The 22,747-nt window shown below is 52.6% G+C and overlaps 3 protein-coding genes across 6 annotated transcripts; 1 reads left to right on the top strand and 2 right to left on the bottom strand.

Moving 5' to 3' along the window:
* Positions 1-7,555: 7,555 nt before the first annotated feature.
* Lcn12 (lipocalin 12) lies at positions 7,556-10,489 on the bottom strand. The gene is made up of 6 exons (XM_031373319.1): positions 10,376-10,489; positions 9,761-9,897; positions 9,016-9,104; positions 8,851-8,967; positions 8,619-8,720; positions 7,556-7,584 (listed from the first exon to the last, which is right to left on the bottom strand). The coding sequence occupies exons 1-6, from the start codon at positions 10,487-10,489 to the stop codon at positions 7,556-7,558; spliced, it is 588 nt and encodes a 195-aa protein (XP_031229179.1).
* A 3,371-nt stretch (positions 10,490-13,860) lies between these two features.
* C8g (complement C8 gamma chain) lies at positions 13,861-16,990 on the bottom strand. 2 transcript variants are annotated; one of them, XM_031369357.1, is made up of 8 exons: positions 16,763-16,990; positions 15,245-15,336; positions 14,991-15,127; positions 14,730-14,800; positions 14,543-14,650; positions 14,212-14,313; positions 14,102-14,140; positions 13,861-14,020 (listed from the first exon to the last, which is right to left on the bottom strand). In XM_031369357.1, exons 1-8 carry the CDS (start codon positions 16,842-16,844, stop codon positions 14,007-14,009), a joined length of 645 nt encoding a protein of 214 aa, XP_031225217.1. In that variant the 5' UTR covers positions 16,845-16,990; the 3' UTR covers positions 13,861-14,006. The 2 variants fall into 2 exon arrangements, with proteins under 2 accessions (XP_031225217.1, XP_031225218.1); XM_031369358.1 differs by lacking the exon at positions 16,763-16,990 and having other exon boundaries at positions 15,245-15,813.
* On the top strand, positions 15,909-20,580 carry Fbxw5 (F-box and WD repeat domain containing 5). Of its 3 annotated transcripts, XM_031369355.1 has the most exons (10): positions 15,928-16,039; positions 16,756-16,832; positions 17,085-17,300; positions 17,549-17,706; positions 18,003-18,177; positions 18,257-18,405; positions 18,577-19,006; positions 19,323-19,470; positions 19,554-19,766; positions 19,846-20,580. In XM_031369355.1, the coding sequence occupies exons 3-10, from the start codon at positions 17,108-17,110 to the stop codon at positions 20,093-20,095; spliced, it is 1,716 nt and encodes a 571-aa protein (XP_031225215.1). In that variant the 5' UTR covers positions 15,928-16,039; positions 16,756-16,832; positions 17,085-17,107; the 3' UTR covers positions 20,096-20,580. The 3 variants fall into 3 exon arrangements, with proteins under 3 accessions (XP_031225214.1, XP_031225215.1, XP_031225216.1); XM_031369354.1 differs by lacking the exon at positions 16,756-16,832 and having other exon boundaries at positions 15,909-16,039; XM_031369356.1 differs by lacking the exons at positions 15,928-16,039; positions 16,756-16,832; positions 17,549-17,706 and having other exon boundaries at positions 17,181-17,300.
* Positions 20,581-22,747: the final 2,167 nt, after the last annotated feature.

A 22,747-nucleotide genomic window follows, 5' to 3' on the forward strand; every position in this document is an offset into this window, starting at 1 on the left:
GGAGTCATGTAAAGCCACCTTCTACAGTTGGTGATTGATGGAGGTGGGTGTTATTTTCAGTTTGGGGTTCTCTCACATAAAGCTGCCAGGAACATGCAAGCACAGGTCTTTGAAGGGCCACATGTTTGCTTCACTCATTGGGAAACCCACTAGAAAAGCAAAAGAGGACAGTTGGGTCCCTGGTCCATCCAGAATCACAGGAAGGACACAATAGCCTGTGATATACTCAGATCAGGAGGAAATTTCCCTCCAATGTAAAAATGTAGGCAAATTTGACACAGCATGTGAATCTCCCATCGGATGCTGACCCAGGCCTGTGTGAAGGTCCACATTGTAACTGAGTCACTCCTGAGAAGTGTGATCCTCATGCCTATCTCACTGTCCAGGTGGCCACAGCTAGTTGCAAAGAGAATAAAACCCATAAGATGATACCCAAGAGCTGCCATCAAGCCAGAGCAGAGGCAGCCCGAATCCTCGCCATAGCCTGACTTTGTGGGCACCCAAATACCTTTTTCTTCTCTTGCTCCCAAAGGCAGCCACTGCTGCATCCTTGCTACCACCCTGAACAGGCTAGTGCTCCCCCCAATGCTCCCCTCTCAGTGCTCCCTTTCTACTACTCCTTTCCCCAGCTCAAGACTTGAAGAGGTATCTGTCCTTCAAAGCCCCACAGTTTGGCATGAGCACTGGTCATATAGAAGACCCATGAAAAGCCCCCTTCAAGCCAAGGGGTAGTGAGTGTGAACCGCTCTGCACACTACCCAGAGCAATTCTGAACTACGCTCAGGAGGCCAAGGAGATTCTAGTTGGCCTTTCTGGCAGTTCCTGGCCCTGGATTCTAGGTTCCTATCAAACCTAGGATCAAGCCCCTGTACTGCCCAGCCTTTGCCAAGTGTATCTCGTGGCCACAAAGGTGCCATGCCATAATGGCCACGCTGCCTGCTGCCCTAGAGGGTGGGGAGCAGAAGAAAACTCACTTTAACCCTAGACCCATCTCCAAGGTCACTGTTAGCACCTCCACCTGCTTCTCCCTGCGTCTGTCACAGGAGGTGGGACCCAGACCTTTATGACAGTCTCAGGCTTCTCTGGAGGCCCAGACCTAGTGTGGGATCCATCAATTGGAATCTCAGACCCTGTGGCAGCCTGCACATCTCTGGCGCCCCCACCTGGCCATTATCTTACAGGAATCTACAGGTTCCTGCTGACTCTTGAAACAACCTACTCCTAGGCCTGAAGCTGCTGCATCCTCGATCTGAGCCAAGACCCAGCCTCCTTCTCACTCCGCTCGCTGCCCACCTTTTAGTCCAATTGTCTCTTCCAACTGGGAACAGCTGTCAGCCATTGGGCCGTGCCTCTGACCAGCTGTTTGAGTTGTAGTCATGGTGGTGACAAACCATAGATAGCCAGCCAGCCCTGGGGCTATACAGCCTGGGGGATGTGAAGGTCCATGGCCTCCACAAGGCGGTCCTTTCTGCTCACCAGGCCTGGCTCCAGCTGAGCCTCTGTTTTCCTGAGGCTAGGCTCTGACTCTCTGACCAGGTAGTCCATGCTCAGTCTTAACCTCAAGCCTCCAGAGCACAGCCATGAGCAGGGTTGGGGTAGATCTGTGGCACGCGGAGTCTTCCCTGATCAGCACCCTGACCACGTACAAGCCTGCAGCTAAGCTGATCAAGCATGTTGGCTGATTATCACAGTCCTCAGTGACTGGGCATGCCAGGGAACCAGGACCTGACACTCCACACCTACCAACCTGGATAAGGACAGGGTAAACTGTAGCCCCAACCCTAGAGCTGAGGACGGGTCCAAGAGAAATCCTCAGCGAGGGACTTGATTTTCTTTCAGAGAGGTGTGAGCGCTGCTGCTGGTGTTGTCTGTCCCATTTCCCACCCAGAGGAGTGGCTCATCACTCAAGTAAGTCCTCTCCCTTCCTTCCAACCCTCCTCTCCAACCTGCTTTGGCCTGCTGACCTTCCATGTCCTCCTCTGCTTCTCTGCCCAATCCTCTATTGGAAACTTAAAGCTCCCGTGCTGGTCACCTGTCTGACTCCTGCTGAAGGCTGAAGTGTTCCTCCCAAGCCGGATGGGAAGGGCTATCCCTGTCATTGGTTGAAGTTAGGGACCCCTCTACTTCCTCCTCTGGCTCCCCCTCCAGAAATGAATAGCCCAAAGGGCTAGGATTAGACCCCTATGTCACCTACTTTAAGCATGGCAGGGGTGTCTCAGATGCACACAGGCCTGAGAAATGAGGTGGTTACATCTCCTTATTCTTCCCTATGGACCATAAAGAGCAGAGAGACCCCTGGATCATTCCAGCAGCAAAGTCCTGATCCTGTAGGTGTCCCCAGGGAGCCTCAGGCTGTGGGGCACATGGGACTGACTCTAAGAGAACTGCAGCAGGGCAAGACCAGGGTAACATTAGGGAAAGCAGTTTCCCCTGGGGAATGGGTAAGCAATAAGACCTGGAGGCCTGGGCGACTGGGAGTGGGGGCAACATTTGTGATGTAAATAAATAAATAAATAAATATTATTAATAATAAAAGGAACAGGAGGGCCTGGAGGTCTTAGGACCCAGAGGGAGGGTCTTGAGGGAGGGCTGCTCTGTGGTATTGAGTCAGGTCTTTCACGTGCCCAATCTCCTGTCCAGCTGCTAACTTCCACCTCCAGGAAACTGCAGGTTCAGCTTTAGAGCCCAGCAGGCCCAGATGGCGATGGGAGGGGCTGCTCACAGGCCTGGTCCTCGTCCAGCTGACCCCATTTTACTTCCAGCAAACTGCAGGCTCAGCTCTAGGGCCCAGCAGGCTGGTCCAGGCCCAGCAAGCCTAGGTGCTGATGGGAAGGGCTGCTCATAGGCCAAAGTAAAGAGACTTATCTGGCCACCTGGCAAGGCTGGGTTTGTTGCCTGGGCAGAGTTAGGCAGCTATGTGTGATACAGGATTTAGATGCAGGGTCTCCTTTTCTGGGAAGAACCTAGAAGGGAACCAACCTCATTTGGGGAGCAATGCCCAAGCCCCATTCCTACCCCACATCTAGCTGAGGATCCCAGATGAGACTAAGAAGTTTCCAACCCCATCCCTCAGGGACCCCCCATGCCGACCTCTGCCCTCTGGTACAGCACAACTCCTGCACAATGAGTCCTGCAGGACCTAGTCCCTGCACACTCACATCTGGACACCAACCTTTGAAAGCCTCAGCGTAGCTGAAGGAGATAGAGCAGCTCACAAACATGCCCCACCCCCACACTAGGAGGCCTCTGCGGTTCCTGTGTCCCCATATCCATAACTAGGAAGGATGTGAAGGGCCAGTGGAGAAAAGCAAGCAGCTGAGCCAACAAAGTGTTCAAAGAGGCCTCTATGAAATTACCTCTGCCCCACTACACAGCACTGCTCCTTTCTCCCAAGACTACACAAACAAGTGCAGAGGTTCTTGCTCTGACAATCACATCTTACCGAAGGCTGCCCTGGAAGCTCCCTGATGGCAGAGACAGGGAGCCTGGCTGCTCTGTTTTAAAAACAAGAGTATGGTCAAATGCTGCCTCCCCACTGCTGGATTCCAAGAGTTGGAGAATCAGCCAGAGTGGGAAGGTCCTCCGACTCAATCACCAACTCATAAGAGTTGGTTTCCTGTCTGGTCAGCTAGGCTTCAGCTCTCAGTACACAAGGACGTTAAGAATCTGTCTGACTGGGGTCTTCATACTTTGGAGCTGACTAGCAGAAAAGGAGTGTGGCTAGAGGGACTCATCTCTCACTGCCAAGAGGAAGCTGTGTTTCTGCTTCAGAATAGAAGATGCTCACTGTGTAACTAGGGGTGCCTGGGGTGCCTTTTGAACCTACTGGTGAAGGTCACAGGACACCAAACACCCAAATTTAAGGTAAGGTAAGGTCTTCTGGAAATTATGACCTTATGAAGGCAAAAAGGAAGCTCAGTATGGAGCACATGCTTAGCACACACCTAGCACATATGAGACCCTGAGTTCCTGGGATCCAGTGTCACTAAAAGGAAGACAAGCAAAGTGCAGCCGAGGCCCCAGCCGGACAGAGGGCATGTGGAGCTAGTGTGGAGGCTGGCCTGCTGATCCTTACTGCTTCACAATGCTGAATGGAACTGAGATTGGGAAGGAAAGAATATAAGAAGAATGTTACAAGGACTGGAGACTGTGCAGTTCCTGTGATGTCTGTGTGCCGTCTGCCGTGCCCAGCCCTATACACTGTCTTCTGCATGCTGATGGAGACACAGGTCAAAGCAGGAGCCTCAAACCATGTGAGAGATCCATGCCTCTCTCTGGAGTTAAAGGTCTGTAGCTTTTCAAATGTGTGTTTCAGGCTGAGAGACACATATAGCACACACACACACACACACACACACACACACACACACACACACACACATCTCAGGCTCTGGGGTGGTGGTACCCTCCGTGACAGCCTGTTGTTGTGACCACCCTTTTCTTCTCTGTCTCCTCCATCTATCGCACCAGAATATTTTCTCAGAAATGGGTTCGTTAGCCTGTGCTTCTCCAGATTCCTGTCTTCATTATGTCTGTGCTCTGCCATTTCTTCCTCTGGTTTCACAAGGGCCTCTTCTGCTGGTCTTTGCCTAGTTTATGGCCAAGGGCTAGTCTGCCTGCTTATGGGAGACCCTTGTTCTTTAGAAACAGTTTACACGGAAGGATTTTTGTTTTCAAAGCAAACATTCTAAAGCAGATTGGAACAGGCAGCTGCTGCCAGGAGATGAGAAACTTCCTAGGAAGTCCTGCCTTATGGATTTAAAAGTTGTTTTTTGTTTGTTTGTTTGTTTGTTTTTTGCTTTTGTTTTTGTTTTTGTTTTTGTTTTTGTTTTAGATATTTCTGAGGTGGTGGCATAGTCTTGTAAGTGACCCTTCCCCCTATCAAATCATAGTGGAGTCTATCTTTTTTTATAGGAATCATGGCATCCCTCCCCCATGATTCCTATAAAAGGACATGTGAAAACCACAATACAAATTGTATTACGATGGTGTTGGGTCTTTTAAGAATCAAATCTTTTGTTAGTGTTGGAGAATGTCCTGGTGCTTTAGTTCCTGCTATGGAAAGAGGAACCTCACCTCAGCTCCAAAGGGGACTTCTCTGTCAGGAGACACAGACATCTAGGAGATGTGCTAGGCACCTCGACAGCCATATGCTCTGTGGATATAGCTCTAGGATGAGAACAGAGGCCATGTTGTTCTTAGGATCTGGCCCTGGTGCCAAAGGCTCAAATGAGTCAGTCCTGAGGATGTGAGAGTGGGAGACCTAGCCCAGCCCATACAAAAGCTGCAGCACTTGAGACAGTGGGCTCCACACTTTGACTGGGCAACACAGTGGACCTGGCTCTGGAGGCATGGGTGTGGGTGAGCCATCCCCATGGCAGGAGAGCAGGAGAGCTGACCCTGCCTCCTGCTGATGGTGGTACTGGGTGGTCTAGCCTGAACAGTGCTGGAGAATTTGCCCTGGTGATTTGGATAAGGGAGAGTTGATCCAGGCCCAGATCCAGGGCTCCAAGTTGGCCCACCCTAAAATCTCTATCAACTGTGAACATTTGGGATATATGAAAGGACCGGTCCTGCTGATCCAAAGCTGCAGGATCTCCGTGACTTAGAGCAACAACAGAATAACCAAGAGGAAGCCAGTGAGAGTTCAATATTTATGGTATCACAGAAGGTAGAGATTTCAAACCAGACCATGAAAATTTGCAAGTAAAGATGTGTGGACAGAGGGAAATACTGTGGGACACACTGTGACACACTACGGCTTCCACGATGAGATGTTTTCTATGCTTTTTGTTTGTTTGTGTGTTTTTTTTATTTTGAGGGGGAGGTTGCAAGGGTGAAGGGTGGATATGAGGGGACTTGATGTTAAACTCACAAAGAATCAATAAAAAGTTAAAAAAAAAAAAGAAAGAAATGAAGGCTAAGCCTGCTTCAGTGTTTAGTAAGCCTGTTTTATTCCCTTTCTCATTGTTCTGGCAAATATCTGACAAGAAGCAGCTTAAGAGAGATGAAAGGTTTACCTCAGCTCAGTTCTAGCGTAGGTCCATCATAGTGAGGAAGAATGGAAGAGGACTATGAGGCAGCTGATCGAACTGCATCCACAGTGGCAGGGAGGAGGGAGATGGACGGGGCTCAACTCACTTTCTCCTATCTCATCCAAGACCCCTCCCAGTTCATCCACTCAAGCATCTGGTCATCTACATAACTGTCCATCCAGCCACCTACCATTATGCAGCCACCATCCATCCATGCATCAGCCATCCACCAACCATCCATGCATCATGCAGCCATCAGCCACCCATGCATTAGCCACCCACCAGCCACCCATGCATCATGATGCCAGCCACCTACCCATTCATGCATCATGCAGCCAGCCAATCATCAGTGCAGGCATACAGTGAGTCAGGTGCCTGTCACTTTCTCCATGAGAGGTGCCATCTTGGATACATCTGGTACACAATTAAGGGTGAAAGAGACCAGGCCTCCCTTGTAGAGTTTGATTTGGAGGTCAGATATCAACAGAATGCTGAACTGTGTCCCAAGGCTCTATTTATGGTATCCCTTGAGACTAGAATAGGGGGTTGGTCTTACTGGGCTGGTCATCAGGAAAGTCCTCAGGTCTATACCTACCATGCCCAAGCCAATGTCCAGAATGTGCTTGATTTCTCTACAAGTTGCTCAATAGGAAGTGGGCATGAGGCCATATACCACTGCCTAGGGGGTGGGGAAGGTCTACCATCAGAGGGATTGTAAACACTTCCACTCCCACAATCCCTGTGCCACTTTCCCAAGTAGTAACATATTTCTAGGAGGGTAAAGGTTAAGTCTGGTGGCCTGTCTCTGTATGCTGTTTGAGTTCTATCAAGGCCAAGGACTATGGAGTCATCTCTACGAATGGCTTTAGGCCATGACCTACTCTGCCTGTTTATAGGGACTGAGATGGGCTTAGGCATGGGTAAGGCCAAGCAGTGGCCTGCTATTGTGAACCAGGTAATATGAACATTATGCTGTTAACCTCTTGCACATTTGGAGCTGGGATGCTTAGGCTTTGTACCTACTGCTTTGAACCTTCTGTGCCTCTCTATTTCTAAATGGCTTCCCTAGAATGAGAGTCAAGCCTAGAAATATTTGTCTCCACATCCCACAGAAGGAAGGCATGCACTGTCCCTTTTCCAGCCTGGGGCATCATCATCAAGGATTCTTCTGTCTGCTCTGAGGCTCTGAGTGTCCCTGACTGCCACATGGGACCCAGTGTTGCAAGGGCATGCCCTGGGCCTACCACAGTCCATCATGTCCACCCCAGAGCTCTTCTAGGTACAGGGGTGACTCTTGATCTCACACAGGGAAGGAGTAGAGTCTTGTATGGATTGAAAAGCCAGTTTGGGGTTGCTCAGAGGATGACCATCATGGTCCTGCAGGGTTAGAGGCTCATGCTGTTGCCTCTCGCCCACCCCATGATCACAGTGGGTCACATTCTGGAGTCATAGATAGTGTATTTATTTGTGTTGAAACCAGAGGCAGGGTGAGACTCTACTGGCAGGAACCATTTCCTTCTTCAGCAGACTTTTGGATCTGGTAACCAGTCTAATGGGGAGGGAACAGACAGCATTGGGATGGTAGATTAGGAAGAGGATCCGGGGAGTGACTTAGGAGGGACAACAGGCAGACAAACCGGAAGTTGGGCAGGGATATGAGACCAGAAGTGGCTGCAGGGAGGGGACTAGGAGACATGCCCCATAGAGTGCACCCTGTCACCAGTCTGGGCTCCTCCAGAAGCCCCTGTATAACGCTGCCTGTCTCCGATCCTAGACTTGTGGTAGATCATGGTGGTATGGTACCATGAGTGTTAAGGTTAATGCAAACACACATGTGATCACATGTGAATGTATGAGATGTGACCCAGGTGTGGTGGCAAAGGCCAAAAATACCAGCACCCAGGAGGCTAAAGCAAGAGAATCATGAATCCCAGACCAACCTGGGTTATGCAGGAAGACCCTATTTAAAAATAACAAGGGTGAGTGGTGAAGGTGCATGTGTGAATGGGTGTGTGCAAGCATATGCCTGTCTGCATGCTTGTGGGTACATTCTTGGGTGTTCAAATGTGACTGCACAGGTATGTACCAGAGGTGGCATGATGGGAAATGGCCCTGGACTGGGTGGAGATTGGGGCGAGGTCCTAATGCCAGTGATAAGAGGCATGGGGCTGAAGACAGGGCTCAGCCCTGAAGGCTCTCAGCCTTAGGCTCCCCAAGACTTCCTACTAGGAATATGCTGTCCGTATTCAGGGGCTTCCATGGATGAACTCCAGTGTCCTGCAAACAGGGAACCAGAGTAGAGAGGGCAGTCCCAGAACATAAGAATCTGTGTGGGGAGGGGGCAGCTTGTGACAGGGACACAGGGTTAGAACAAAATGGCCTAGGACTCAGATAGGACCATGGGCCATGAGCCCTTCTGGCTCAGGCTAAACTCTGTGAACAATCACTTGGTTCAGACTGTCTGGGACTGTAAGACCCCACACATGTTCCCTAGAGATCTGCAGTGCCTGCCTGCTATGCCTGCAGTGCCACCACTGTCCAGGGTCTCCAGACCCCATCACCCACTACATGCAAACCCATTACCAGTCAAATCAGGAAAGAGGAAGTTATTCTTTGTGAGGTTTTGGGTCCTGGTCAGGCAGATGAACCTGTCTATTGTCTTATGAGAAAGCTTCCAGTTTCTACCTGTGGCCAGAGGACAACATGGCTCTCAGTACTTGGTGGTGGTGAGGCATTTGCCCCCAAGCTGTCCCAAACCCAGGAAGCACCCCCCTGAGGAAGGTTATGCATAGGGCCCAGGGAAGCAGGGGCTCACCCAGAAGGCTGACCCTTGTGATGTTCTGGCTGCTTGTCTGTCTGAGGGACAGCAACAGGGCGAAGTTGACGTAGTCTGTCTCTATGACCTGTATGCTCTCTTTGTCTGCCCCAGGCCCTGGGGGACACACATGTCAGGTTCCCAAGATAGCCTCGCCCCTCCCACCCACGTCTCTCTCACCTCTGTCCTTGGTGAATTGGCCAGGGGTAGTTGTTGGGATCAGGGTATAGGACCAAGTGTTGCAGCGCTTGCCCCTGTGGGAGAGATAGGCAGGAGCAGGAACAGAGGTGGGGTAGAAGACTAAGGAAGCCAGCCAGGCCCATCCTGGTAGACCACCAAGAAAAAAAAATCTAGCCATTCATTTGGAGGGGTCTGCATCCCAGAAGAATGGAGAAGACTGGAGGCCTCCCCTGTCCCCCAGGCCTTGACTCTGAGGTCCTTTCAGCTACTCTGTGCCCTTCCTAGAAGTCTGACCCAGTGCCACAAGAGTGACTCCTGCTCAAGCCAGCACAAGTCCTCAAATCTACAGGGACTTGCGATATTAAAAAGAAAGTGTTTCTGGGTATCACCGGCTAGCCCCCTGTGGCACCCAAGCCAACAAACTCCAGAAAGGGCCAAGAACAGACTACAAATTGGAGCTGTCTGCTAGTGTTAAGACTAAGAGACCAAGCACCTGCCCAAGAGATGAAAGTAGGACAGACAGAACCAAGACAGAGACCAAGAAAGGGGCCCTGACCACACAAGAGTCTCTAAACCCCATCCAAAGAGTTACACTGGCCAGAGTAAGTCAACGGGTGCCTTCCTCTTGTTTTCAGCCCATCAGCTGGGTTGGGCTTTATGGTCATAAAGCAGGCTGTGCTAGGCATGGCCTCCAGTCCTTGACTGCTTGCACAGCAGACACCCCACTCACCGAGTCATGGAGTTGGTCACCTGAAACTGACTGTTGCCTTTCAGCTCCAACAATGTGGTGAAGAAATTCAGCAAGGCCCGGTGCTCTCTCCTGTAAGTGTTGTCCGCCAGACCGAGAACAAACCACTCCCCCTGAAACTGCATGGCTGGTTGTGGGCACAGGCAGCCTTTGCCCACCCTTTGAGCAGCTCACAGCCAGCTAGGACCCCTCCTCAGGAGGCAACTGCAGACTAGGTCTGCATCAGTGACACTGGCAGACCCTCAATGTGCCTTTGATCTGGCAGGTAGAAAGAAGGTGGCCTTGGTCGGGAGCCAGGTGGTGTTCCCAAGCCTTTGCTTGGCTCCTTTCACAGAGGAAGCCATTAGTACAAAGACAGAAAGGTACTGGTCGTGGGTTCACTCTTTTTTGGCCTTGAACACAGAAATCAACCTGCCTCTGCCTCCCAAGTGCTGTGATTAAAGGCATGCACCACCACTGCCGGACCCATGGGTTCGCTCTTAATTCAGGCTCTGCCCTGGCCTCCCTGAGCAGTACCCACAGGCCTGCATGCTCCCTCCCTCTACAAGCCAGAACCATGGCCAGCTGCCACCTGCTTCTCCTTTGAAAGCCCTATACCTGGTCACTTTGGAAGCTTGTCATCTGGGGAAAGCCTTGAGGCATGGCTGGGATCTGACTCTCCAGGGTTTGGGGCAGGGTGAGTATCAGCCACAGAGCCCACCAAGGGCCCATCCCAACAGCCACCAGGCTCCAAAGGGACACAGCCTGCCCAAGGAGTGGCTGCTGGTGAAGCTTGCTCAGAAACCTGTTTCTTCCCAGCCTACGTGGCCAGTGCCCTGATGGATATGGCAGACAGGTGGGTGTGGAAATAGGGCAGGGCTGACCCTCTCAGACCCTAAACACTTGCCAGGGTCTCTTGAGTCCCAGCCAAGGAAGAGAAAACCTACTGGGTCCAGCTGGGGCCATCGTGTGACTCCAAACACCTGATCTAAGTATGCCTACAGGTGAGTCAGAAACCTGCCCACGTCCACCCTATCTAGTCTTCGTGCCAAAGAACAACCTGTTCTAGGTGGGGATTATAACTATTCCTAGTGTTCACGGCTTCTTACCCATGGATCAGGCCTGCTAGCCCCCAGGCTGTTCCATTCCCCGCGCCCAACATGCGCTAAAACTGGTGTGGGCTTAAGTACTGTCTGTCCACTATCAGAACACAGCGCTGGTCAGAAGGAGGTGGGGGTGGGGGCTCGGGAACCCCAGGGCCGGGTAGGAAGTACTGGGGGGTTTCAAAGAGGCCTCCCTTGCAGATGGGAGGGGTGGGGCTGGGGGAAGGACAATGTAGGAGTCTTAAGAGAGGAGGCATTCTTTAAGAGCAGGACCCTATAGGAGTACGACCCCATGGGATGGTCCAATGGTGATGAAGCCCTATGGGCGTGGCCTTCAGCGAGTGGGGTCCTATAGTTTCAAGGTGCTATAGGAGAAGGATCCTGGTAGCCCAGCACCGGAGGTTGTGAGCGGAGGTTGTGAGCACTTGATGCCTTGCTCTTTCTGGTCACAGGCTCAACAGATTCAAGAGAAAAGCTATGTAAACTTAGTGTAGGTGGTTCCTGTCTGAACTTCTTTTTTTTTTTTAAAAAGATTTATTTATTTATTATATGTAAGTACACTGTAGCTGTCTTCAGACAGCACCAGAAGAGAGCGTCAGATCTCATTATGGGTGGTTGTGAGCCATGTGGTTGCTGGGATTTGAACTCATAACCTTCTGAAGAGCAGTCAGTGCTCTTCCCCACTAAGCCATCTCACCAGCCCCCTGTCGTGAACTTCTTGAAGGAGGCTCAGTGCTGTCCCAGTCAGTTCCCTTGCTGTCTTTTCTGCAGAGCAAGGAACTTAGAAGACTTGGAGAGCAGGAAGTCGAGGTCTTGCAGGTCTGGCTCAAGCGGGCCCTTGATGGACCAAGCTTCCCAGGCCCGCTGAAACTTCACAAAGGGGACATGGCCTCAGGAGCTAAGCTCTATGGTGACCCAGTGTCCTAAGCAGCGTCCTGGCTGTGCTCTTTCCTAGGTCTTGGAGGCCGATTTGGTTATTGTACTCCATTTCACTTCAAGCCTGTCCTGAACTGGAGGCTGGGAGCAGCTCCTCCCACCTTAAATGTGATTGGTGGAGCCTCCGACCGGTGCCTAGTGTGCTACTCTGGATTTACAGTCCGACCATCTTAGGACAGAAAGAGATCTGGGGTCCTGTGTGTAGTATCCTGAAGATGACCGGGACTTGGTACAAGACCAAGATTGTGAGGAGGGGGCATGCGTGATGACAGAGATCCCCACACAAAGTTCAGACCAACCCACTCCACAACAGCCACTCTGGAAGCGAGCCCTCCCTCCCTCCTTCCGGCTCCTATGCCCAGTCTAGGATCTGTTCCTGGTGCACCTCTTTCTTCCTCCAACCTGCCCTCTGTTCTCTTTGTCCTCCTCTGCCATCTTCCTCTTTCCTTCCAACAAGGACAGGCAGAACAAAACACCTCTTCAATGTGCTCCGCCTCCTCTCTCAGGGAAGACTCACTCCCCTGCCCCGGAATTCTTTCCCAGGACACTATCCTGAGTGGCAGGAAGCCCCTGAGTTATCCTCATAGCCAGGGTACTATCTGTACATGGAGCACCTGGGTGGATAAGAAGGGCAGGTGCCCTACTGCTTGGCCCAGCCTCTTGAGAAGGGGCCCAGCCCCCAAAGTCCAGGTAGGCAGAACAGGCCACCTACTCTGCGGCAGAGGGCAAGACTTTGGCCACGTGAGTCTGAACCCCACCAGAGTGAGAACATCACTTTCTGTTATGGAACACAAGAAAAAGGGAAAAGTGTCCCTAGAGCTAGGGCAATGAGCCCAAGGTCAGGCCCCACCAGATCGCAGTGCTGTAGTGAGCTCTATTTTTGTGGATAGGACAGTCTCCTAAAATTCCCCCTTCTAAGGCCCTGGGTGGTTCACTTACTCTCCAGTCTATTTTCCTGCTCTCCCAAAGTCCAGCTGCCCAGAGACCCTGGGTGATCGGAGCCTCCTCTGGGACAGCTGTGGTCCCAAGAGCGGCCACCCACCAATACTACACTATCCCTGTAGTTCTCGTGCCTAAAAACATTTGAGCAGGCAAGGCTTCTCCTGACTTTGCTCCAGGGATCACACAGCAGTTCTGCCAGTACTACAGCTCACTTGGGGCATTGCTAGAGGGGAAGATATGGCAGGCTGGGCAGCAGAGGGATTAGTCCACCTCTGCCTTCCTGTCATCAACAGGTGGCTCAGCCTGGACTTCACAGTCCCTGGAAGAACAAGGACTTGCCTATTCTGTGTCCTCAGGGCTTGGGGCACTTGAGAAATGCTTATCAAGTGAATGCTGGAAGTTGTCAGGCCTGCAGCCATGCAGACAGGAGCCCAGCTGCATCTGGGATGATGCCCAGTTCCCTGAACTCCAGCCCTCCAGGGCCAAGCAAAGCAGCCCAGGTCTCGAAAGAACATTGCTTCTGTCTGGAGAAAAGGCCCAACTCCTTTATAAGGATATACACAACATGCTTCCTGCTCCCTGGAGCTGGTAGCCTTGACTAGAGCTGGGTTAGGGGGTCCTGGAGCCAGGAGCCCCATGCTCACCCCTAACTGGTCATCAGGTAGTCGACCTACTCCCTGCTCCTGGGTACAGCTTTCCACTCTATGAGCTCCGACCGCTCCCTCAAACCCATCCTGGTATCTGCCTAGCAAGTGCCCCTTGGCCTCTAGCTCTTTAGCTCCAGGGTCAAGGACTAGGAGGGGACTCAAGGGCTTATTGGCAGGCCTATGCCCCTCTCCAGGGTTGGTACCCTAGCAGGACCCCGAGTCCCACCCGCCATGGGCACTAAGCCAGAGCAGAGGGCTGGGGTAGGAGGGTAAGGGAAAGTATGTGTCTTCATTGCAGAGAGGAACAGGCTCAGGGAGAGAGCAAGGGCATAGTGCTGTTTCTAGCCCCACCTCCTTAGGACAGAATCCTGTGTGTGTGTGTGTGTGTGTGTGTGTGTGTACATGCACGCGCGCAAGGTCCCTTCACACCTGGGCCTGGTGGAACTCCTATCCAGGTTGACAGAAAAGACCCAGAGCCAAATCTGATGTTTACTGAAAAGCCCCAGGACAACAGAGCTGTATGAAGGGGTGCTTCTGGGAACAGAAAGGAAGAGACTCCAAGAGGGTGTTCAGGATGCTCAGAACTCTGAGTGTAGTCCACAGCTTCTCCACTAGATGGCCTCATTTCGGCACCTCTGCAGTAGATAAAAACCTTAGCAGGGGTAGGAAAGGGCTTGACCCCAGCCCTTCACCGCTCTGCCCTGCTGACCACTCACCATTCAGGATGTGGAATTGGTCCGCAGTCTCGCAGAAACCTAGGGGCCCAGGCAGTAGTAAGAGAGAGTCAGGTGTCATCCAGGAGGATCACTGGACTGGGGACACTCACCATACTTGGGAAAGAAAAAGATCTGCTCTTCTGTCAGGTTCGCTCCCCTGACTCGCTGCTCAAACACATTCAGGACAGAGTCACTCACTGGCAATGAGCGGGCTGTGGGATAGGCAGAGTTCCAGTGGTTTCAACAGGGCAGGGTACCCAAGACACAGCTAGTTCAGCTGTGTGTCCCTGCCCCATCGAATCCCCACACCAGCCCATGCATAGCTGTTCCTCTAGGGTGCCTGCTCCTGAGAGTATGGGGATAGAAAGGGAACGGGAGTAGGGGTGTGTCCATCTGGTGTCACCCTGCCAGGTCAGGTGTGATCACAGGACTAGTACGCACTGTATAGTTTCACAGACAGCTTCCTCGCCTGCTCCAGATACAGGATGGCAAAGCTCTGGTAGTCGGTTTCAGCAACTATCATATGCACTGTTCCACGGGCCCGTGGGGCTGAGGCAGAACCAGAGCAGCACATCAGTCCCTTCCCCTCTGCCTCCAGCCCTGAACCCTCTCCCTTGATCTGCCTCACCTTGGAGCAGGAAGCGGCCAGGGACCCCTGTGATCCCAAAGAGTTGGCGTACCTGCCAACATATCCCATCTCTGGGGAGGGGAAGAAGGTATGTTGTAAGAGCAGGCACCCAGGCTCTAGGAACTCCAACCCAGGAAAGGCCATATGGGAGGGATAGCTATCAAGGTCACAGAAGAGCTAGAGATGAGGTTTAGGGTCAGGAGGGCAGGGTAAGGTGGGCTCAGGGGCTGGGGAGAAGAGGGAAGCCCTGCTGGGACTCACAGCTTTCGGAAGGTGCTGACAGCCATATCTGCACCCTGGGGAGTTGCGTGCAATGTGGTGGCCTCAGCCTGGTGTCCGTGCTCCTGAAGAAAGTGGCATGCAGAGCCCACAGCCACAAGGAGCCATGTCCCTGCAAACTGGAAGTTGACTATGAGAGCTCAGGACTGGGGGAATGGGGCAGCCTGGACCAATCCCGCCAAGCTAGGCAGGTTCTTACTGCTCCTTTACCTACCCCACTCACTCCTAGCTTTTACCTGCTGAGCATTGAAATTGGCCTGGGCTTGGATAGTGCTGATGGGGGATGTAGACCCATAAGGCTTTCGAGTCCTTTGGTCCAGCGAACTGGCTGTCAAGAGCAGGGTGAAGAACAACACAGCCCCAGGGGACAGCATGGCCGTCCTGCTACGGACAGTAGGTGACAAGACAGGGAGGTGGAGGGGTGCACTGTCCTAGGTCAGAGTCCACTGTCCAGTGCCACAGGAAGCACAATCCAGGAAGTCCACATCTGTCTTCCGATTATCGATCCCCTAACCCAAGCCAGGGTCCATGCTAGAACCTAGCCTTAACAGGAGCTGGGCGTTGTGTCCCAAGTGCAAAGTTAGACTTGACCTCAGCACCCCTATTTCCACTTTGTGGTCAGTGCTCAACCCTCTGCACACAATAACTGTCTTTAACTCCACAACCAACAACAACGTGCTCTTAAAGCCACTTGTTTAAAGTCCAACAGAAAAGGGAGCAGGGACAGAGTCTTGAACCGGCCCAGCTGAGCCCGGATCATTCCACCGTACTCATTCCTCCGTCCTTTCGGATAGGCAGGTGTGAGTACTGTTCTTTGAGCAAGAGCGTGAGAGCAATAGCTTGCGCAGGCGCAAAAGAAACGCCAGCAGAGAATCAGAGCCTGAGGCGCAGGCGCAAGAGGGGGTGGGGAGCATCGAGCATCGATGCCTCGGGGCTCTCGGCGTCGAGCCTGGCTCCTCCATAAAGACGCGGAGGCGGGGACTAGAGCGGCGGCGGAAGCCGGACGCAGCGCAGCGGGCAGAGGCACCGCGGTGAGTCCCGGCTTTGGCCCCGCCGTGCTCACCTGTGTCATATGCCCTGTCCCCAGTCACCAGCCTTGTGCCCCATTACTCCCAGTCCTGCGGTCACCAGCCTTCTGCTACCTTCGGTGTCCCTTGTCCCCGGTCCTGGCCTTCATTTATTTTCTCCGGCCTGGTCCGGGTCATGGGCCTCGCCCTGCCTTGTTCTGCTTTAACTGGCCTTTGCCACCGTCACGGGCCTTGTTCACTGTCACTATACTTTTTCCTGCAATGTCTACATTTTGTACAGCCTTTGGTGTCCTTATCTGGCCAGTGATGGCTTCGGCAGGTTCACGGCGTCCTAATCCACCCGCCGGTGGTCAGTGGGTAAATGAAGGAGCTGCTGCCCACTCTAGCTAAGCAGCAAAGCGTGGTCCCTGGTGTCTCCACTGACATTCAGAAACCCCACCCACACTTAACCACCCTCCTGGCCAGGCTCTCTCCTGAGGCCAGGTGACAGAGGCCACTGGCCTCAGGAGCCCCTTCTCAGGAGAAAGTCAGCCCTGGCCTGAAGTCCTGTGGCAGCAAGGGCAAAGACGGGGTGGGGTGCTAAAACTTGGACCTGCCAGTTTGGGCAGCCCAGACCCGTTTGCCTGCCTTGGTGCTCACATGTCTCCCTGAAGCCTGGAGCATTGGGGAAGGTGTCAAAGGCCCCCACCTGGAAGGTGAAGCCACCTCCCGCTTTGCAGGTTCTACCTGGCCTAGTAGTACTCAGATGCATGCTATCTGGTCCAGCAAGTCCTTTGGTGCCCCTGGAGAATGTGAGGTGGTGTAACATTACTGTCTGGGTGTTTCAAGAAGTGTTGGGTCTGTGGTGGGGCAGTGCTAATTGTACACACAAAGAGAGACACACACATCCCTCCCCTCCCCCTGCACATGCTCAGTGCCATGGAATTCTCAGCTGGGCAGTTGGTGGGGCTGGCTAGGACTGCCATGTCTGGAACCCCAGACCATCAATTTCTCCCTGGGGTTGAGGGTGAGGAGGCCTGGGTTCAGAGCAGCCACTGGTGGGTTTCAGGACCGTCTGGGCAGAATGTCACGATGGATGAGGGGGGCATGCCCCTGCTCCCGGACAGCCTTGTCTACCAGATCTTCCTGAGCTTGGGCCCTGCAGATGTGCTGGCTGCTGGGCTGGTATGCCGACAATGGCAGGCTGTATCCCGGGATGAGTTCTTATGGAGGGAGCAGTTCTACCGCTACTACCAGGTGGCTCGAGATGTGCCCCGCCACCCAGGTCAGTACCTACACACACCCCTAAATGTGCTGGCTCAGGGCAGGGGTTCATGGCCCAAGGACCTCACACATGGGCCATATTGGGGGAAAGGGAGTCTCTGTGACCAAAAAGGGTGCACCCTGTAGTTGAGACCTAATTGTTGAGTAGTGAGTTCCAGAGTCCTTACAAAACAGCTCCCAGTAGCCATGCTGTCAGTTTTGACTAGTGAGGGAGCCTTGCATGCAGGAGTGACACTATATTGCCCACAGCGGCCACATCCTGGTATGAGGAGTTCCGGCGGCTCTATGACATGGTACCGTGCGTGGAAGTGCAGACGCTGAAGGAGCACACTGACCAGGTCCTGCATCTCAGCTTCTCCCACTCGGGGTACCAGTTTGCCTCCTGCTCCAAGGACTGCACAGTGAAGGTGAGGGTGCCTCTCCCATGCAGCACAACTCAGTGGAAAGAGAAGCAGAAAGGGTCACATAGGGCCAGGAGGCCTGATCTGGACCATACAAGACCCAAAGCTAAGAACAGCTCTAACCTCTAGCTCCCAGGGTCAGCCCTCTACATTGGTATGATGTCATAAGAATGGGTGGTAAAGGCCTAGGCCAAGGTTCTTGCCCCATGAGGACCCGGCACCCTCAGTGGAGAAGAGTCAGGACTTGCTGTGCTGCCAGAGTTCACTGGCCTGGAAATTACCCTGCAGCCTCTCTGGTACAGATCTGGAACAATGACCTGACCATCTCACTGCTGCACAGTGCAGATATGAGGCCGTACAACTGGAGTTACACCCAGTTCTCCCAGTTCAACCAGGATGACTCACTGCTGCTGGCCTCAGGGGTGTTCCTGGGGCCACATAACTCCTCCTCAGGCGAGATAGCTGTCATCAGCTTAGGTGAGTGTGGGCATTGGGTTCGGCTGCCTGTCCCATTGTGCCCTGTCAGCAGCCTGCCCAGCTGTGGCCTTCCCCCCAGACTCCTTCGCCCTGCTGTCCCGTGTACGAAACAAGCCCTATGATGTGTTTGGCTGCTGGCTCACAGAAACCAGCCTCATTTCGGGGAACCTGCACCGCATTGGAGATATCACCTCCTGCTCAGTGCTGTGGCTCAACAATGCCTTCCAGGTTCAGACCGGGACAGGGACAGGCTGGGCAGACAGGTTGGGTAGGGCAGGGAAATAGAGAAGAAGGGGTGGGCAGGGCTGGACATGGAGGGGCCCAGGGTAAGCTGCTTCCCAGGCCTGGTCCTCTGAACCAGCACCCACCAGTTCTGGGCTTGGATTATGTTCCACACAGGATGTGGAGTCAGAGAATGTCAACGTGGTAAAGCGGCTCTTTAAGATCCAGAACCTCAATGCCAGCACCATCCGCACAGTGATGGTGGCAGACTGTAGCCGCTTTGATAGTCCGGACCTCCTGCTGGATGCTGGCGACCAGGCTGGGCTCCCCTGTCGAGTCTTTGACCTAGGTGGGGACACTGAAGAAGAGGCCACTGACCCAGGTTTACACACCTCTGGTTCTGGCCATGTCAAGGAAGGTTTACGGCGTGTGTTTGATAGCGTCTTGGATGGACATGGACAGCTGTCAGATTGTGCACTGGAGACCAAGGTAGCTGAGCTGCTGGCCCAGAGCCACACCAAGCCCCCAGAGTGTAGTGACGCTGACACCAGGAATAAGTACCTCATCTTCACCACTGGCTGCCTCACGTACTCACCGCATCAGATCGGTAATGGTGGGCAGGGCAGGGCTGGGCCTGGGATGGTCAACAACCGCTGTGTTGCTCCCCAGACCAGCAAGTCCATAGGCAAAGTTTGGCTCATGCATTGGGATACTGTTCTGCCTTGGCACACTTGATCCTGTATAAGAGTGGTAAAAACCCAGGCAGGGCATTGGTCAGCAAGTGAGTGGGTGCACAATTGTGCTGTGTCTGAGAGTAGACAGTGTTTGTGGACTCTTAGGGCTGTTCTTGGATTGGGAGTGCCCTGGCGGTGATGTCCTTGCAGGCTCTGGATGACCCCTTACCCTGGCTGGTCTCCATGCAGGCATCAAGCAGATCCTGCCACACCAGATGACAACTGCAGGGCCCGTGCTGGGCGAGGGCCGGGGGTCTGATGCCTTCTTTGATGCACTGGACCATGTCATTGATGTGCATGGGCATATCATTGGCATGGGCCTGTCTCCTGATAACAGGTGGGCCTGGTGAGCTGGGAGGGGCACCACAGATGGCCCTGTATCTAATAGCATGCTTGTACCTAACATGTATCCCTGCTTAGATACCTGTATGTGAATAGCCGTGCCTGGCCCCCTGGCTCCGTGGTGGCTGACCCCATGCAGCCACCACCCATTGCAGAGGAGATTGACTTGCTGGTGTTTGATCTCAAGACCATGCGGGAGGTGAAGCGAGCTCTTCGAGCGCACCGCGCCTACACACCCAACGATGAGTGCTTCTTCATCTTCTTGGATGTCAGCAGGGATTTTGTGGCCAGGTGTGGGCTCAGGTGGGCTCCAGGGCTTGGGTATGGGCTTCAGCAGGTGGGTGTGGCTCATCCAGATGCTATCCCACAGTGGGGCTGAAGATCGGCATGGCTATATCTGGGACCGCCACTACAACATCTGCCTAGCCAAGCTGCGACACGAGGATGTGGTCAACTCGGTGGCTTTTAGCCCCCAGGAGCAGGAGCTCTTGCTGACAGCCAGCGATGATGCCACTATCAAAGCCTGGCGCTCACCACGCATTGTTCGCGTCCTGCAGGCTCCACGTCCACGCCCACACCCACGCCCCTTCTTCTCCTGGTTTGCCAGCCATAGGCGCTGAAGGCTTTGGTGATTTGAGCCATTGGAACCTACTGGGGGAAATGGTACCCAGTGGTTCTTTACTGCACTGGGGCAGAGTAGCTCATAGCAGCAATGCCTTAGGAGGGGCAGCTTGACCCCAACACACACACAGCCTGCTTACTCAGCCATCAGGCTTAGCACTAGGGTAGCCCTTGTTGGCAGCACCAGATCCCACGCTGGCCTCTTGGCTAGCTTGGGGTACACAGGACACTGGAAACCCTGTTCTTCACCTACCCTCATCCTTTGGGTTGGCAGCTCACACAGCTCCAAGCTGGCCTCTGCCTGGGTACCTTTCATATTCAGCCATACCCACACCCTTGGATGTCTTGAGTGTACCCTGGGAGGCAGGCACTGGTTTCTGATAATTCAGTTTTTGCTACTGATGGAGTGGCCTTCAGTGGACTGTGGGTGCTGCATGCTGCACTCGTGAACTGTTTGGGCCTGAATAAACAGTTGGCAACAGCACATACCATCTAGTCTGTTTGTAGTGAGGGGCCCCAGGCCTTGCTGGCCAATGTCATCCTGGTAATGTCTGCCTCAGGTCTTCCAAGAGACTGAAGAGTAAACTGGTTCGGGTGTGCATCCCTTTGACTTCAGGGATGCCTCTATATGGCTATGAGTGCTAATGGGTACAGGAAAATAGACCAGACCAGCCTGGACAGCACCCAAAAGTGGGTTTTAGAACAATTGGCTCCATCCTCAGGAGAGCTCCCAGGGCAGAATATAGTGACATGGATCTGTAATCCTTGCTCCTCAGGGGGCTGAGGCAGGAGAATGGGGAGTTAAAAGCCTTCTTGGATACAGAACAAATTTAAGATTGATTTAGGAAACTTGGTTAGACTCTGGCTTGAGAAAGTAAGAGGTTTGGGATTGTGGTTTGCAGTAATAGTGCTTGCCGGTCATGCCTTGAGTTCAATTCTTGGTGCCACCATAACAACCTCTGAAAATGTGTGAGGTCCTAGGGTGCAGAAGAGTAGCTCTAGGCCATCCTGAGTTTACATTGTATACCTGCACTTAAGGGTTCCATGTCTGGTGCTGGCAGTAGGGAAGATTTGGGACTTTGACAGGACCAACCTCCAGAGTGACCACAGTGTGACTGGGTAAGCAGCCTGGTAGAGTGGTGTCTTATTTAAAAGCTGCTCTCCTACCAGGAGCAGAAAACTTAGACAGGGGACTGAATGAACAAGGCAAGTGTCCTTCCAGGGCCAAGCTATCAAGTGAGCAGGGAATACTTCCCATCCTTCTACATCTGGCTGCATCAAGGGGATTAGGGCAGGATCCCAGGAACAGATGGCACAGAGAAACCAGGCCTGGTCTGTGACCCGATGCTGATGTTGGAGGGCAGGATGCAGTAAGCATCCATCAGCATGAAGAACAGTGCCAGCAGGACAGGAGGCAGCCCCTGCTGGAAAGCAGAGGTCCTTCAGAGGATGTGAGGAGAAACAGTTGTGTGGAGGCTGTGTTGGGGCTTGGTGTGGAGCACTTGCCTAACATGGTTCCTTCCCTAGACCCCTACCACAAACTGGGTTTGCTGCGGGGATTCTTGGTTCTGCGGAATGAGTAGAGTTCTAGTCGGGTGGGCAAAGAATTCGGGGGAAAATGACACAGAGACAACACAAGGGAGTGCTGAATCTGAGTGTATTTGTACAAAGTAAAAATCAGGCTTATATAGTATACAGAAACAGGGCGAATGTCAGGGATCACGTAGGCAGGTAGCAGTCACATCAAAGTTAGTAAGATCAAACAGCCAGGTGCAAATTGGAGGAGCTGTGGTGCCCTTCCCACTGGGCTACCTTGGCAGCCCCAAGATAAATTCTCTGGGTCTGTCTGAGGCAAGCACCAGGAGGTCCCATTCTAGCAGTCCTTGAGAATGTCGTTGGCTGTAACATAGATAATTGGTGACGGAAGCCCTTCAACTACTCTCTGGTATGTAAAGCAATTCTGTCTTTACAGAATTGCTCTGAGAATTCTAACTATGTTTACAGTGAACAATAGTACCTGACATTTATCTCTAACTCTGAAGACCCCCTGTCTGATAAGGCAGCTTCCTTGTAAAAATTCCAAGCTAATAACAGCTAGAAAATCAGTTAGGATCATTGAAACACTGTAGAGGCCAGGAAATAATATTCAATCTCAGTTTTAGCTATTTATAAATCATTTCTTTCATCCTTTCTTTTTTTTTTTTTTTTTTTTTTTTTTTTTTTTTTTTTTTTTTTTTTTTTTGGTTTTTTGAGACAGGGTTTCTCTGTATAGCTCTAGCTGTCCTGGAGCTCACTCTGTAGACTAGGCTGGCCTCGAACTCAGAAATCCTCCTGCCTCTGCCTCCCAAGTGCTAGGATTAAAGGCGTGTGCCACCACTGCCTAGCTATGAATCATTTCTTAAGGCACCTATATGCCTGAACAAAAAACTCTCCACAGACTTATGCAGAGATCAGTCTGGAACACATCTGAGCTAGGAGATGCCAAGAAATGAACTCCAGGAAGGTAGGGTAACTCCCTTTGAAGCTGCACACCTCAAATCTGTGCACAAGCTTTCAGGCCTGACATGTGGAATCCACTGGAGTGATGAGTGGGCATGGCACGCCCCAAAGCAACAGTGCTAACCATTGTTCACAAGAAGAGCATGAAACTA

The sequence above is a fragment of the Mastomys coucha genome, unplaced genomic scaffold (assembly GCF_008632895.1).
Source record: "Mastomys coucha isolate ucsf_1 unplaced genomic scaffold, UCSF_Mcou_1 pScaffold15, whole genome shotgun sequence".
Taxonomy (NCBI): domain Eukaryota; kingdom Metazoa; phylum Chordata; class Mammalia; order Rodentia; family Muridae; genus Mastomys; species Mastomys coucha.

Bases quoted from the DNA above. Each gene is read 5' to 3' on its own strand.
- Fbxw5 (XM_031369354.1), top strand. From the start codon at position 17,108: ATGGATGAGGGGGGCATGCCCCTGCTCCCGGACAGCCTTGTCTACCAG. The intron at 18,178-18,256 runs GTGAGTGTGGGC...CCTTCCCCCCAG, and splicing joins GATAGCTGTCATCAGCTTAG to ACTCCTTCGCCCTGCTGTCC. The intron at 19,007-19,322 runs GTAATGGTGGGC...GTCTCCATGCAG, and splicing joins GTACTCACCGCATCAGATCG to GCATCAAGCAGATCCTGCCA.
- C8g (XM_031369357.1), bottom strand. From the start codon at position 16,844: ATGTTACACCACCTCACATTCTCCAGGGGCACCAAAGGACTTGCTGGA. The intron at 14,314-14,542 runs GTGCGTACTAGT...CCTATCCCACAG, and splicing joins GCTGTCTGTGAAACTATACA to CCCGCTCATTGCCAGTGAGT. The intron at 14,141-14,211 runs GTGAGTGTCCCC...CTGGGCCCCTAG, and splicing joins CTTTTTCTTTCCCAAGTATG to GTTTCTGCGAGACTGCGGAC.
- Lcn12 (XM_031373319.1), bottom strand. From the start codon at position 10,489: ATGGGCCCTTGGTGGGCTCTGTGGCTGATACTCACCCTGCCCCAAACC. The intron at 9,105-9,760 runs GTGAGTGGGGTG...TCTCTCCCACAG, and splicing joins GTGACCAACTCCATGACTCG to GGGCAAGCGCTGCAACACTT. The intron at 8,721-8,850 runs GTGAGCCCCTGC...CTCTGGCCACAG, and splicing joins CACAAGGGTCAGCCTTCTGG to GTAGAAACTGGAAGCTTTCT.